Raw genomic sequence first — 15,031 nt, forward strand, 5'->3', positions numbered from 1 at the left:
CTTGCTGGGTATGGTGGAGCATGCTTATAATCCCAGAGGCTCAGGAGGCTAAGAAAGGAGGATCACAAGTTCAAGACCTATCTCAGAGGCTTTGCCAGACCCTGTCTCAAAATAAAAATGAAAAGAACTGGAGATATAGATATATCCAGGTAAAACACCCCTGGATTTAATCACTGTTGGCTAAATAAATAAATAAATAAATAAATAAATAAATAGATAGATAGATAATGAAAGCAAAATATACTTTAATTTTTAATACACTATGTTGATTTTTTTTCTCACAGCTACCTTGGAAATTGCTGAAGACTATCCATTATTTCAATCAATTTATAGAGTGATTGCCACAGATGAGGACTCTGCAAATGGTGATCAGCTGATGGTACGTGGCTTCCATTGTGTGAGATGCATGTATTGCTTCAGGAGACAAAGCAATGCACTGGAGATGTTTCTTGGGAGTAGTTGATACAATTTGATAATTAAAGAGCATATAATGAAGTTAGAAATCACTAAAATGCAATTTTAGTGTTAATTTTAGTGTTAATTTTTAGTGTTAATATTTGTATTAATGTTGGAAATGGTATTTTTAGTTTCTTGAAATCTATATGAAAATGATAAAGTAACTTATCCTGGAGGTATGGGCTAAGAGGAAAACATCCATGGTGAGGGAAAACTAGGGCTTTGCTTTTTGAAAGCCAATCAGAATGGTTTTACTTTTCTATGTCAATAACACATGTGAAATATAAATTAATATTTATATGTATAGACACATACATACATACATACATGTTTCAGTATCCTAATTACTAAGTATTTAATCCAAAGAAACTTGCTTTTCTCATAAATAATTTATGGTTGTAATGTCTCTTAAAGAGTTGGGAGAATAAAAAGAACTTATAATCCATAAAGTTCTATCTGGAGAGTTCAGTTGTGCACTGAACTGCAAAAGTCAGCACGCTGGCTCTGCAGCTGTTCTTTTTGAACACGTATTGAAGTAGTTTACTCCTTCTAATTTAGTAACTCACAGTATGAAGTAATGAAAGCACAATATACAAATGGCAGTGGGACTGTCAGCTGGCTGCCTGGGCTGTTATGGATTTACCACTATTTTAGTGATAAGATCCTGGGGAAATCACTTAATCTCTCCTGACCTTGGATTCCACAATTGTAAGAGATTTTTTTCTCTCTTTCCCTAACCTTCAGTAATGTATTTGCTGTCAGTCAAAGTATTCAAAATCCCTGTGGAATGCTCCAAAAAATTAATTTGTTGTAGACTAGCTGATATGAAATTGTTAAGAAACATGAGATCCTTTCCATTAGATGATATATTTTCAAAAGATTAAAAAAATAACTTGTAGTTCAATTGAAAATAGTTATTTCTAGTTCTGTCATTTGCAGGAACATGAGAAGTACCAGAAGGTGATTGTTTTAAAATTTAGTGTTTTGAAAAATAATTACATTGTTAAGGATAGAATGCAAATTAAATTGAAAAGAAATACACATAAGTAATTGAGCTTCTTCTTATTGAATTTTTATCTCATTTGTAGCTAAAATTTATTATGTTAAATTAAGGTAAAATTAAGGAAAGATTTATCTGCCTCTCCCTCACCTCAAAGGTGGTGTCAAATAAATTGAAAGTAAAATGAAGAACATAAACTATATCACAAAATGCATATTCAACTGTATGAATACTTGAAATTCATTTATACTCATAATTCTTGTTTTGTTTTGTAAAATTTAAAATGATGAGTTTAATTATGTGTTATTCAATCAAAGGTGCATTAATTTGAAAAATCAGAATTATGTATATTTTTAAAATTTTCTTAGAAAAATGTAGAGTGTTGTGCAGCTTTATTAAAAAGTAGCAGATGTTTCCGTTGTGCTTATAGGCTAAACAACTGAATTATTTTTTCAGTACTGTGAATTACAACTTATCAGTGATTCTGATACTAACTAGATCATGAAGAAAAATTGAAATTAATTATATTTGCTATATTATTGTATGCTAATAATCTTCTATTTCCTTGGTATATTTTATTGTTCTAGTACACCATTGAGGCACAGTTTTCTGGACCAAAGGAAGGAGCAAATTCTTTTGGAATGGATCCTGTAAGTGGTGTTGTTAGCTTGAAAGGTGGAGACCCCCTGGACTTTGAAGCTGGATATCATGTAATTAATATATTTATTTATTTTTCTATACAGAGTGAAAGGGATTTTTAGAAATAATTTTGAATTCTTCATGAAAAACTAAGTACATTTTTATTTGAAAGAAGGGTGGTGTTTTCTGAGATTCACTTGTATTTTTACAGCTAACTAAAAGTCTAGATCTGAACCTTACTGTTAGCAAAACATACTGATTGTGTCTTGACCTTTTAGATTAAAATTGAAATCCTTCTGCATATCAAAGGAAATGGAGGAAACTTAAAATGGTCAAGTTTTCATATTGAAACTGATTATTCATACCCTGCCTCACTTAGAATATTAGCCAAGGTAGGATCAAGTATAAGCCTTATGATGAACTTGAGACTAACACGGTGGGAAAGAATATTTCTGGTAGTTCTATGAGAAACATAATGTAAGGAAAGCATTTTTAGGATGATTTTTTTTGAGTGAAAAAGGATATGTAAGTAGGAACAGCTGATTGGAAAGAAACCAGCTAAATGGCTATTGAGATAGTCTCTCCACATTAAAATTAGGTGTGGAAATTGAGAAATAGAGGATGTTATTATCATCATCACCATTGTTATTATTATTGTAAAAACATTTCTGTTCTCAGAAATGCCTCCATATGTAATGATTCAATAAGGTGACAGAAGAAAAAGGGACAAAAGGCAAGATGCAAAACATTACAGTAAACATAGAGAATGTATTGCTGATTAGTTTTTTGGGGAGAAGGAAGTGATAATATTTAAAGATGATCTCAACATTTTTGTCTGAAAGACATAAATGGAAGAAAGCAGATGAATTGTATTTAAAGATAATTTGGTTTTGTTGAATGTTGGAGTATAACGGAGAGGCCAATGTGACATAGCTTTTAAATAATTTGAGTACTAGGAATACAATATGAGATTAGAACGAGGTGGAAAAGAAATGGAGGTTATGCCTAAGAGCTATGTATTTATGTATTTTTCAGATGTATACTTCTAACCCTCCCCTGCCTCACTTCCACTGCTGCCTTTACTTCAATCAATTTTCTATTTAGTCCTTCTTCAACTTTCTGCTATGTACCCTAATGAGATCTGAATTACCCATCCAAGAAACTGAAGTTTGGTACAATCACTGTAGGGTTTACCCAACAGAGTCTCAGACATTGTGGGCAGTTATTTAATGTTTGCTCAGGAAAGGCTCATAGTGGAACTCTTAATGCCTCAATGGTGTATTGTTTTTGTTTTCAAAGGGACAGCTGATGATCAGAATAAATATCTAAGAACTGAGATGTATGATAGGCTGACATGAAATATATTTGAGATCTGTTAAGCTTCTCAGCTCTTCAGAAGTTACAGCAAGTCCTGGAACCCAGAGTAGCTCCTTGTCCTGTGTAGGGTTTACCATCAAATGCATTAGATTTGGGGTTTATTATTGAATCTAAAACTTGTTCATAGTTTTGGTTTAGTTGCTCCTATATTTAGACATATAGTCAAACTATACAGACCTCTGAGTAAATTTAATGCCATATAAATTGAAGCTATTTTGAAATTTACTACTAACCTAAGTAAGAAAGCCCTTATATTTTATTTAACTACCTGGAAGAAAAATAAAAAGCTATATCTAATTGGAGAGAAAAAGGACAACCTAACAGGAGACACACTGTAAAAATACATGTGTATTTCCAATTACCAAATAGTATATTACAAAATTTCTAAAAACTCTTTTCCAGGTTTTCCAGCTTGCCCTGAGAGCAACAGATAAAACAGGTCTGTTCTGCCAAGGGACACTAATTATCAAGATTATAGACATAAATGATGAGAAGCCTCAATTTGAGTAAGCATATTTATTATTACTTTTACTAAATAACTAGAATTTAATGCTAGATAAAAGCAATACCAAGATTACCAAATTGTCATCCCTGAACACATTGTTTTTATCTCTTTAGAGACATAATACATTAAATAACAGTTAATGAAATAGAAAAGGAAATTATTGAAAGTGGTTCAGAATGTCAATATGAGGAGTCACATTATGCTGAGGTATAAAGGAAGAACCACATTGGATTTGGTGATGAAGTACGTAGGAATACGCACTCACTTTCCTTTACTTTGACACTACATTCCTAGGAATACTCACTCACTTTCCTTTACTTAGACACTACATTCCTTTGAAGACTTCCTTGAAAAATCTCTCCAATCCCCAGAATCAGTCTTCCCTTTTCTGTAAACTTTCAGCAAACTTAGCATCTCAACAATTACATAGCATAATAGGTATTTATAACTGTATTGCCTATTAGCAGTGAGATTTTTGAATGTTAGGAGACAAGGCTTAGTCATCTGTGCATAAACTAGTATAACATATGGTAGATTATCAATAAGTGTTTGATGCCTTGAATGAAGGCAGAATGAGAAAAAGATGTAAGTTTCAAAAATGTCCTAGAATGATCAGGTACTTTAAGTATGACTCAAAAAGGTGTGTAATAAAGCTCCCAAAATCAGGACTGAGTTGTGGTTCAGTGGTAGTGTGCTTGCCTAGCATGCATGAGGCACTGGGTTCCATATCAGCACCACATAAATTAAAGACAATAAAGTCTATCAACAACTAATATATATATATATATATATATAATTAATATATATATGAAATATATATATATATATATATGTATATATATATATATATATATATATTTAAAAAAAGAAAAAAAATTAGAAGTTTTTTAAAAAATAAAGTTCCCAAAATCATCTCCATGGTTGCTCTAATAAGTTGCAACTTTGGCTACCATTTCATCATACCAGATAATAAGATGAAAATGGCCATATTTATTACCTTATGTTCAATTGGCAACTATTCCATACGTTGGATATCTGGAATAACAGAACTATATAATTCCATTCTGCTTTTCATTTTTTATCTCTTTTATGTCATGGTATCTTTGATGCCTGGCAAGGGACCAGAGACTATATTATTGAAAATTAATACTTTTGCAGGAACTAAGTAATTTTGTGCCACAAATGAATTTTCTCGACATTTGGATAGCTCCGTGACACTTCAATTCTTGACAAGAGGAAGTAGTATTATCACAAATCTAAAACTTTCTTCAAAGTTTGTCACAACTTGCATTTATGTGTGTAAGAATTTGTAAATTTGTAATTCTCCAACTGTTTTTTTCAACTCTGTCTTTAACTTTCTTTAAGGCCATTTCCTCTGGATTCTATTAATGTGACTGAAATGAAGCCTGTAGGAGAAATTATAGCAAGAGTAAAAGCAACAGATCGAGATGAAGATAACAGCATCACTTATTCCTTTAAAACTCAGCAGGAAATGTTTGGTTTGGACCCTCGTGAGTTTTAGATACATTTCTTGGAGCCTACTTTGGTTAAACATTCACTATATATCTCTATACATTTTTAGAACTTGGCCTGATTCAACCACCCTTTCAAAATTAAATGTGGAGAAGCACACATACCAAAAACGTGGCATTTATAATTGCTATTTTCCTACTGGTTAAAATGGCATTCTTATGAAATAATGGGTGATATAAACTAATTTTTTATAAGTGGCCATCATTTTTTTTTAAAGAGAGAGAGAGAATTTTTCAATATTCATTTTTCAGTTTTCGGTGGACACAACATCTTTTTTTTATTTGTATGTGGTGCTGAGGATCGAACCCAGTGCCCCGCACATGCCAGGCGAGCGCGCTACCGCTTGAGCCACAGCCCCAGCCCAGTGGCCATCATTTTTCAGAGATAATTAGTACAAAGGCATCTGTGAAATCCTTGAAAACTATATGACACATAAGTCATAATGATTATCTCAATTTTATTTGTAGAGTTTGGGACTTTTCATGGATAATTTGATTAGCATTTTTGGTTATGGATAGATTTCTATGTGAAGAAGATTCCTTTTCTGAAATTTTCTTATAGGCTGTTGAGATAACTGATTTTATTAGTAAAACATTCACTACATATCTCTATATAGTGGGTTCAAGCAGACAATCAGAAGCACCAGGGGTACACTGAGGGAGCTTCTTTAATACTCTCTGAAAGGCTGTTCTAACATAATGCTAGAACTTGAAGTTCACAAGGCAAGAAATCAGGAAGAGAAGACAGCTATAAAGTGTGGTAAGTTAAGGGTAGACTAGAACATAGAAGCATCTGATAGACCCCACAAGTATGGACTGAGACCCACATTGGTTCTTATTGTCTCTGACCTGGGTGTTGTTGGTAGCTCATGAAAGCTGGGACATTTCATCACAGGGATGAGCACACATACCTGTTCAGCAAGTCAGAGAAACTGGAAGAACTACAGCAGGTCAGGTAGTTGCAGACTCAGCTAGCTAGTTTACACCAACAGTGATGAAGGGGACCAGCCAAAACATATGTAAGGAACAAAAGGACTGCTGCTATCCTCATCCTTCACATTGGCCAAGAAGCTCCCTTATGACCCACATGAACCAAAATACACACAATAATTAGAATTATGGAAAATAAAATTTGGCTTAGAAGAGTTGACATATTTCAGAATCATCATACTGATCAACCAACATTTGAGATCATTCATTTAAGTTCTTAGAGTTATTACCAATTTATGCATCTGTCTTTGAAATGCAAATGTCAGGCTGGGGTTGTGGCTCAGGTATAGAGTGCTCTCCTAGCATACGTGAGGCACTGGGTTCAATTCTCAGCACCGCATAAAATAAATAAATAAAATAAAGGTATCGTGTCTACCTACAACTAAAAAAAATATTTTTTAAAAGATGCAAATGTCATTGGGAGAAGAAACTAGCTAAGGACAATTTTGGCAAGACTAAAGCCTTTGAGAGTTAGGAAGACACTCAGGATTAAGCCAGATGATTCCAGAGCAAAAAGAAGGAATTCTGGGAAGGAAGTAGGTAGGTGGTGGCAGCAGGGATAGTCTCTTATGCTTTGCAAACTTTCTTTAGTTTGATCTTTAAACTCATTTTTTCATTTTTTATGCAATGAGATTAATTTGAAAGGCAAAAGCAATGAATGATTAGGATTTCGAAATGTTTTTACTAATTTTTAAGGTTCAAAAGCATTAGCAACAATTTATTATTGTAATTAAAATGAAATACAATGGTCTGTGTTTGCTTTTTTTTTTTACAAGTAGTTGTAAACAAATAAATGACAATTTACAAACTTGGAGGAAAATTTGATGAAACAATTTTTAAATATGATTATTTTAAAATATAAGCACACAGTAAGCAGAAGCAAACTATAAAATAAAGAAATATTTCCAATGAATGTATAATTGCTAACAATTGTTTTTCTCATTCACAGAAAAATATATCATTAAATAAATTTAAAAATTGTCAATATAAATAAACTAACATAAGCTTACTGATTTGGTAATTCTTTACTTTATTTCTTTAATTAGTTAAAGGTATAATCACTCTTCTTCAGCCTTTGAATCTTGACAACCCAAATAACTCCAAAACCTACCCTTTGGAAATTGAGGCCAGAGATAATGGAAATAATACCAACACTTACATGTTTACAGTTTTTGTGGAGAACATAGATGATCCTATTTCCTGTGACTCAAGTTTTTCAACAGGAGCAGGTATATTACAGGTTAATTTTATTTTAAAAAATATATGAAATGATACAACAGTAAAATTTAAAAATAAAACCTAGAATTGTAGTTCAAATTTACTTAGTTTTATTAAAAATAATTTAAATCCTGAATATAAGATATAACATGCTTCAGAAAAGAAAACACTATATTCAAATTGTTATTTTTTTTTCTTTGTGTGGTAGATAGAGGATAGGAGAAATGACAAAATTATTCTAAGTTTATCTGTCACATACAAATTAATGTGTGGCTTTAAAAGATGCCAAATACCAGAAAATATAAATAACAAAATATATTTTTCACCTACTATATTGTTCAAGACATAAATATAACAGGAAAAAAAGGTAATGTTATATAGACATTGAAAACTTAGCAATTTTAAGTTCGGATTTTTTAATAACCACACAGAATATTATGGTAGTAAATATTTGTTTTAAAAAATGATTACAATCTTTCTCCCAGAATTTGTTTCTTAGATTCATCGTTGCCAAAATATTAAAACATGGTCAAGATGTATTACAAAATTTGTAATAAGCATAACTTTGAAATAACCAAAATATCTAACTATAGGAAATTGACCAAAAGTTGTATATATTTTAATGAATTACTACCTAGTCTTTAAAAATTACCTTTTAAAAAATAATAGGCATGAGATGACAATGATACACACTTTAGTTTGCTTAATTTTGTGTACAATGATGTCATTGTACATTGTCCCCCCAATAATTATAAACATATGCTATTTTATTTAATCATTTCTTTTTGTTTGAGTACAGTAAATTAGTCTGAACATGCCTGACTTTTTTTGTTTGTTTGTTTGTTTGTTTCTGTGTGTTTGTTTTGGGTGCTGGGGATTGAACCCAGAGGCACTTTACATTTAGCTATATCCCAAGCTCTTTTCACTTTTTATTTTGAGATAGAGTCTTACTAAGTTGCCAAGATTGGCCTCCAACTTGCAATCATCCTGCTTCAGCCTACCAAGTCACACAGTTCCTGGCTCTACTGTTAATTTTTAATGTCTCTTATATTAAAAAAACTCTAGCTTTAATTATAAAATTTCAGTGTATTACGAATATAATAGTGTCATTACATCTGATAGCTTTACTCCCCCCAAAGAGAATTACTGGAATTGTATACCTTTATATATAAAATAATGAAATATGTTCTTATACTTTCTGCTACATAATTCAGAGCCTCATATACTGTTCATTAACCTCACCCTTATGTGTGTTGGTTTCTTTTTCATGAAGGCTTTCTAAAAATAAACTCTTTTAAACATTTGACTGTATTTAGACAATGCACATAACTGGAGCTCTGAAACAGATTGGCTTGATTTAATTTTAGTTGGGTCAACTGGATCTCAATAATTATATCTGTTCTGCTTATTCTCTCTTCTTTTCTGTTTTTTCCTAAACTTAGCCACTTCGTTATTTGTCATATTAAACTTAGCCACTTTGTTATTTGTCTCCTTTTACCTTTTCTGTTTGAGTGCTTGTCTTCCTCTCCCTATTTCTATTAGGAGAAACTGAAAGTTGAAGTCAAGAGAAACAAGGCAAACTTCATTAAAACACTCCCCCCTCCCCCCCCCACCAGTGCCTGTCTGTTGCAGCTGTGTAGCAACTTCTTACAGTGTTCCCTCTTTTCTGTCCACAGAAGCATCACCTTTTGAAAATTCAAAATTTCTAAAACACACACACACACACACACACACACACACACACACACACACATACTTCTTGCTTTGAGCAAAAACATACCTTCTGCTATGGATATTAATAAATATCTCTGAAATAGGAATTTATGTCAAAGGGATTGTTCTCAGGCTGAAAGAGAAGTCCCCTAGGTGAGCTCTGGCAATGAGCCAGCTTTCCGTTTGATGTTTGTGAAGATAGTATCTTTTGGATCACTTTGAAACAATAGGATGTTCTCTGTAATTTCCATTCAGTCTCCCCAAATTATAGTAAGCTTTAAAAAGATACACATGGATCCCATGAAGGTCATTTTGACCTGGTTTCTACCAGACTTGGCTGAACCAACACAAACTGCTCAAACACTATCAAGATCATGATGCCCTCTTTTCCATTATGTGGGCTGTGTCCTTGGATGGATGGATAGTGGGGGAAAATTACTTTCTATGAAACACAGGGTAACTAAGTGCCTCTCTGAAAAGGTGTTGATCTGATTTTTAAGTTGTTGGTTTGATGCACATGTTCACCTCACTGTGGTTTGTTATCTCTCTATAATTAACACAGAGCAAACCATTAAGTTAGAGAATCTGTTTATATATGTTCAATTTGAAACAAAAGTTCAAAAAAAGCTAGTTCCATTCACACAAAAATTATTCCTTAACATCCTTAGAAATAGTCAAATAATATGAGGCTTTTGCAGAACCACCTAATTTATATCCAAGACTGAGACTTTTTGAGAATCCTAGATGAAGAAACTACCAATGATTTAAATGTGCATGCATCTGTGTTATTTGATTTTGGGGTGAGAGAATCACAATGGTAACATTGGACGTAAAATAAGAAATGTTTGGGGAAATGAGAGTAGCAGTTGTGAGATATTTATGTATGGTATTTTATTTAGTCCTCAAAACTACTCTGAAGTTGGAAATGTACTTTATCTGCATTGTCCAGGTGAGAATACTGATGAAGCAGAAATTCAAGCTCATTTCTTCTGACTTTGCTACCTGGCTCCACATTGTGAACATTGTTGTGGAACAGAATAAAAAAACTTCAACCTTCTAACATATAAGAATCCCAGATGAAATATCTTAGAGACTATCGAGGTTGTGCAAGCACTGAGCAATTATATCCCATTCCACACACTAGCCCTAAATTTAAATTTAGAAATATGAATTGGAACTATGTTGATTTAAAAAATACAGATGTTCATGTGAATAAATATTTTTTAATTTTCTGAAAATGTATTAAGAAAACTGCTTGAAAGCCAGACATGGGAGCATAAACCTATAGTGTCAGCACTCAGGAGGTTGATGCAGGAGCATCAGTTGAGCCCAGGGGTTCAAGCTCAGCCTGAGCAACATAAAAAGACTCTGTCTAAAAAACAAAAAAACAAACAAACAAAAACCTGAAGTTGAAATTTTTACAGCATGAAGACTTATCACACCCATATGAGGCAAAGAATGTTTGAATTTAAAATTTTGTTCATGATTTTGGTGATTTTATAGGTGTTTCAGTGTCTGTTCCTGAAAATATTCCTGCATCTGCTTTTATATATATGATTCTTTCAAGGGACCCAGATATAGGACAAGAAGTTGAAGTAAGTTTTTAACTTTCAGTTATTAATTTTTTAAAAAATTTGATTTAAAAGTGTCTAATTTTTAATCAGCAAAAAGTTATTTCATCAGCTTTTTAACTATAATAGTCACCTAATGACAGATTTACACACTAATGAAATGTCCTTTCATTGTTTTTTTTTATTCATTTCAATCATGTCATTTCATTGTTATTTTCTTTTATTCACTCCAATCAGGCATATTTTCTTCTTATACATGTAATTTGAATAATGGACATTTTAGATCTCCCCCTTATTTCTGGTTTCAGCAATAATTCCTAAAGAATAGAAAATTCATAAGTAATAGATGACAACATGGTTACAGCTTAAGAGGAGGTAAAGAAAAAATTTAAGATAATTTATTCATAACTGCATTTTCTCAGAAATTTCTAATGGTGAAATATGACCTAAATGTAATTATATTTTTTAAGAAAACAACTGGATTCTTGATTATACATTATAAATCATATTAATACATTAGAACATTCTGCCTTAAATTTAGCAACTCTAATTCTCCATAGAAGAGACTTACATTGTTTCCTATTTGTTCATAATTGTTGCAAAAATACTGGCTTATAAACATGACTTGAGAATTCAGTTGAAACTAAAGTTTAGAGGAGCAGATCGCTGGAGAATTAAGCATATATACAAATTTTAATGAGGCATTGATTAGCATACTCGATTACATGTTTTGTTCATGTGAATTTAGATGGAGGATAGAAGACAACACATTAAAAAAATGAAATTCCTTGTTTACAGGTTCAGATCCTCCATTGTGTGAGTGTGTGTTTCAGGAGGGAAAAAGACAGAAGATGGGGGTCTTATGCATTTGAAATATGTGGGTTTTTGTGGGGGTTTAGGCTATGTGTAGAATTGGTGTTTCCATAAATATAAATTATAATTATGTGTTTACATGTATATTCCATAAGTAAAATTTATAACATTTGGATTTTATTGCAAAAGTCATTATAAAAGAGAAACAAAGACTTGGAAGATGATAATTTTTAACAATTCAAAACCATAAAAGTAAGGGGAGAAATAAAAAAAAAATTCCACAAGAATATTTAGTGGAGTTTATTCTAAAATAAGCCAACTTTAGTTGTTCACTTACAGACAATAAAATGTAAGCCATTATACCCGTCAAAATGGCCATTGTGACTTTTTAGAAATGGCATTGGATATCACATCTCCAAGTTTTATTCTTTTTCTTTAAGCCAGAATCTGGATGTAAATTTTTTGTAATTTCGTTTCTCTATGAAATTCTTTGCAAAATCTTTAATATTCATCTTGAACCTGGGCCCAGTTATAGGCATGGGTGACATCAATGTACAGGAACATGCTTATGCCCATAAAATCTTTGTCTCCAAAGCAATATTTTATTTTTTTCCATACAGAAAATCAATACAGAGATGACATCAAATGGTTTCTTCCAAGTATTTCAGTGCATGTACCTCCTTTAGATACACTTCCTGAGTATACAAGAGGGAGTGACTTTTTTTTTTTAAATTGGAAAAAGCTGCATATGTGAAACTAGAAAGTAATTATGAAAACAGTGACAGATATTTACAAAAATGCTCTAGTACTTAAGCACATGAACCAATGGAAAAAGTACAGTTAAAATGCAAAAAGAATGTTCAAATTGTTTTTGAAGTCTGGAACTGAGAGTAGGTTCAGATTTAATTTATGGGCACTGTTTTTACAAACCTAATTTTTATATAGGTCTGGCCAAATATCTGCATCAAAACTGTCAGCTCAAAATTCACGCTTTTTCAATAATGTATTTACCATGTTTGTGTTTTTTCTTTAAGTTTCTAATATTAAATTCTTCAACTAATGCCACTGCCTACTTTGCTTTGGATTCACGTAATGGTGTCATTTCTAAAACCATTGAACCTCTTTTGGACTATGAAACAAATCCTAAGGTGAGACTAAATATAAAATAGAGAATTAAAATAACAAATGCCTTTAAATACTTTTTCAATGAAAAATAATTATTGAAACATCTAAATTGAAATAAAAATATACCAAATTTTATGTAATTGTCTTTTCATATTCACATAGATCATGGAGAAATTCTCATTAAGAAAACTGATGAAAAACTTAATTGATTCATCTTACTTTTTTCTTAGACCTTTTAAAAATATCTCAATTGTTGTATGTGCTTCTATGGGTGTGTGTAAAAGTTGGAAGAGGGATCCTCTCTATATTCAAAAGCCTAGAACTGAGACAATGTTCTGTGTAATCTAATGAGATCATACTTCTTAGTTTTGAATTATCTGGAGAACTGCATCTGTCTGACTTTACTTGATTGTAGAGATCTAACCTCTTTTTTCCCTCATTACCCTGGTCAAATTTCAAATTAAAAAAGATTGGGAAAGAGAAAAGTATAAGGAGATGGAGAAACATAATAAATCACTTCTCCCTACCAACTTGTTCTGAGAAATGGAATCATTTAAATTTCAAATGTTTTCCAGTTTCTTAAATAATTTTCAATGATGCTTCCAGTAAAACTATCAAGTTCCCCCGCCCCTTTATTCTCTAATCTTACCTAGATACTGACTTCCTAAACTGCAAAAATTTTGGCCAGAACTTTTCTCATCAGGTAGGAATAAAAGAAAAACAAAACAAACAAACAAATCCAGTCATTTCTCTAAGACCAAGACATCTGGTTAGCTATTTATAAAATTACTTTTCATTCTGGTATTATAGGCTCTTGTGTCATATAGTCAACTTTGCTGTTTTTCACTCACTCCTAAAGACACAAATTGCCTTTATTATTTTTGTTCTTTTATTGACATTCTGATTTTAATTACATTGAATTTATAAAGTATAATGGCATCTCATCATCTTTAAAGCATCATTGAGAATTATTTAAAATTTGTTTAAATTTTCAATAAGACTTTATATTTATCCAGATTTTTCATACTATTTGTATAGCATTCTTAGCCACCCTTCATTTTATTGTTAAATATCCGTTTTCTAATTGTTCTTTATAGTTGTATAGAAAACTATTGGTTTTGGTTTCCTGATCTCAAAGACAGCAAATCTCAAAATCCTTTTATTGATTCTAATACTGTCTTGGTGATTTTTCATTTTTTTATGTGTCAACATTCATAAAGGGCTTGTTGAAAATAAAAGTTACTACTTTCTCTATAATCCTTACAATTTTAATTTGTTTGTTTTAAGCCTTCTTGTTCTGATAAGAATTTCCAGGGGGAAAAAAAAGTTCACTAGAAATGGTATAAGAAAGAATCCTTATCTTGTCATGATTTTCAAAAACGTTATTTAAATGTTTCAAATTGGAATGCTATTTGTTGTAGGATATAGTTAACCTTTTTAAATAATGAAATTTTCTTTTATTAAGAGGTTTTTTAAAAAAAATCAGGAGTTTGATTTTGACTTATATACCTTTTTTTCTCCATTTGTTCTAATGATTACATTTTCCTTTTTTCTTTCATCTATTAAAGTTCTAAGCTACTTAAACATATTTTCTACTATTATACCATCCTGTGTTTTAGCATATAATCAACCCCATTTGAGATCGTTTTCAATATTGACTGCTAATTCACTTAATTAATATTTTAGTTTCATTTGATACTTGAATTCTGGCTAGCCCCCCTACCCCCATTCCCCACAGCTATTTGGACAGTGTTGAGGAGCTTTTCTTCCAAAGGGTATTTACCATTTGACTCTGTAAGACATGCCTCTGGCATAACTGGCCTTTGGGAAATCCATGTTATTTTCATGCCTTGGCAATTCTCAGAAGAGATGGTTAATGTGGTCACTATTCACCTGCAATACCCCACCCCTATCCCCACTTTTTCTTTCCCCTTACAATATCATTTCAGCAGTATTTTTGAAGGATTACAGAAAACTATTTTATTCTGTACTTCAATCTGATTTAAAAGCAAAACTGCGCACTTGATCAACTTTCACCTTTTCCTTTGATTTACATGTCAATCTTCCCGATTAGACATGCTTTCCTACACAC

At 31.8% G+C, this 15,031-nt stretch overlaps 1 protein-coding gene across 1 annotated transcript in view; it reads left to right on the forward strand.

Moving 5' to 3' along the window:
- Positions 1–15,031, forward strand: part of LOC308643458 (cadherin-related family member 4-like) — a gene marked incomplete at both ends in the record, with an annotated part of 106,925 nt that overhangs the window by 22,550 nt on the left and 69,344 nt on the right. The window contains 6 exons of the mRNA XM_081283293.1: positions 285–379; positions 2,044–2,166; positions 3,875–3,978; positions 5,343–5,488; positions 7,546–7,728; positions 10,934–11,025. Coding sequence (XP_081139419.1) covers positions 285–379; positions 2,044–2,166; positions 3,875–3,978; positions 5,343–5,488; positions 7,546–7,728; positions 10,934–11,025 — 743 coding nt within the window. The remainder of the gene's footprint in view (positions 1–284; positions 380–2,043; positions 2,167–3,874; positions 3,979–5,342; positions 5,489–7,545; positions 7,729–10,933; positions 11,026–15,031) is intronic.

The sequence above is a fragment of the Spermophilus citellus genome (assembly GCF_964194105.1).
Source record: "Spermophilus citellus genome assembly, chromosome: 3".
In the NCBI taxonomy this organism is placed as follows: Eukaryota; Metazoa; Chordata; class Mammalia; order Rodentia; family Sciuridae; genus Spermophilus; species Spermophilus citellus.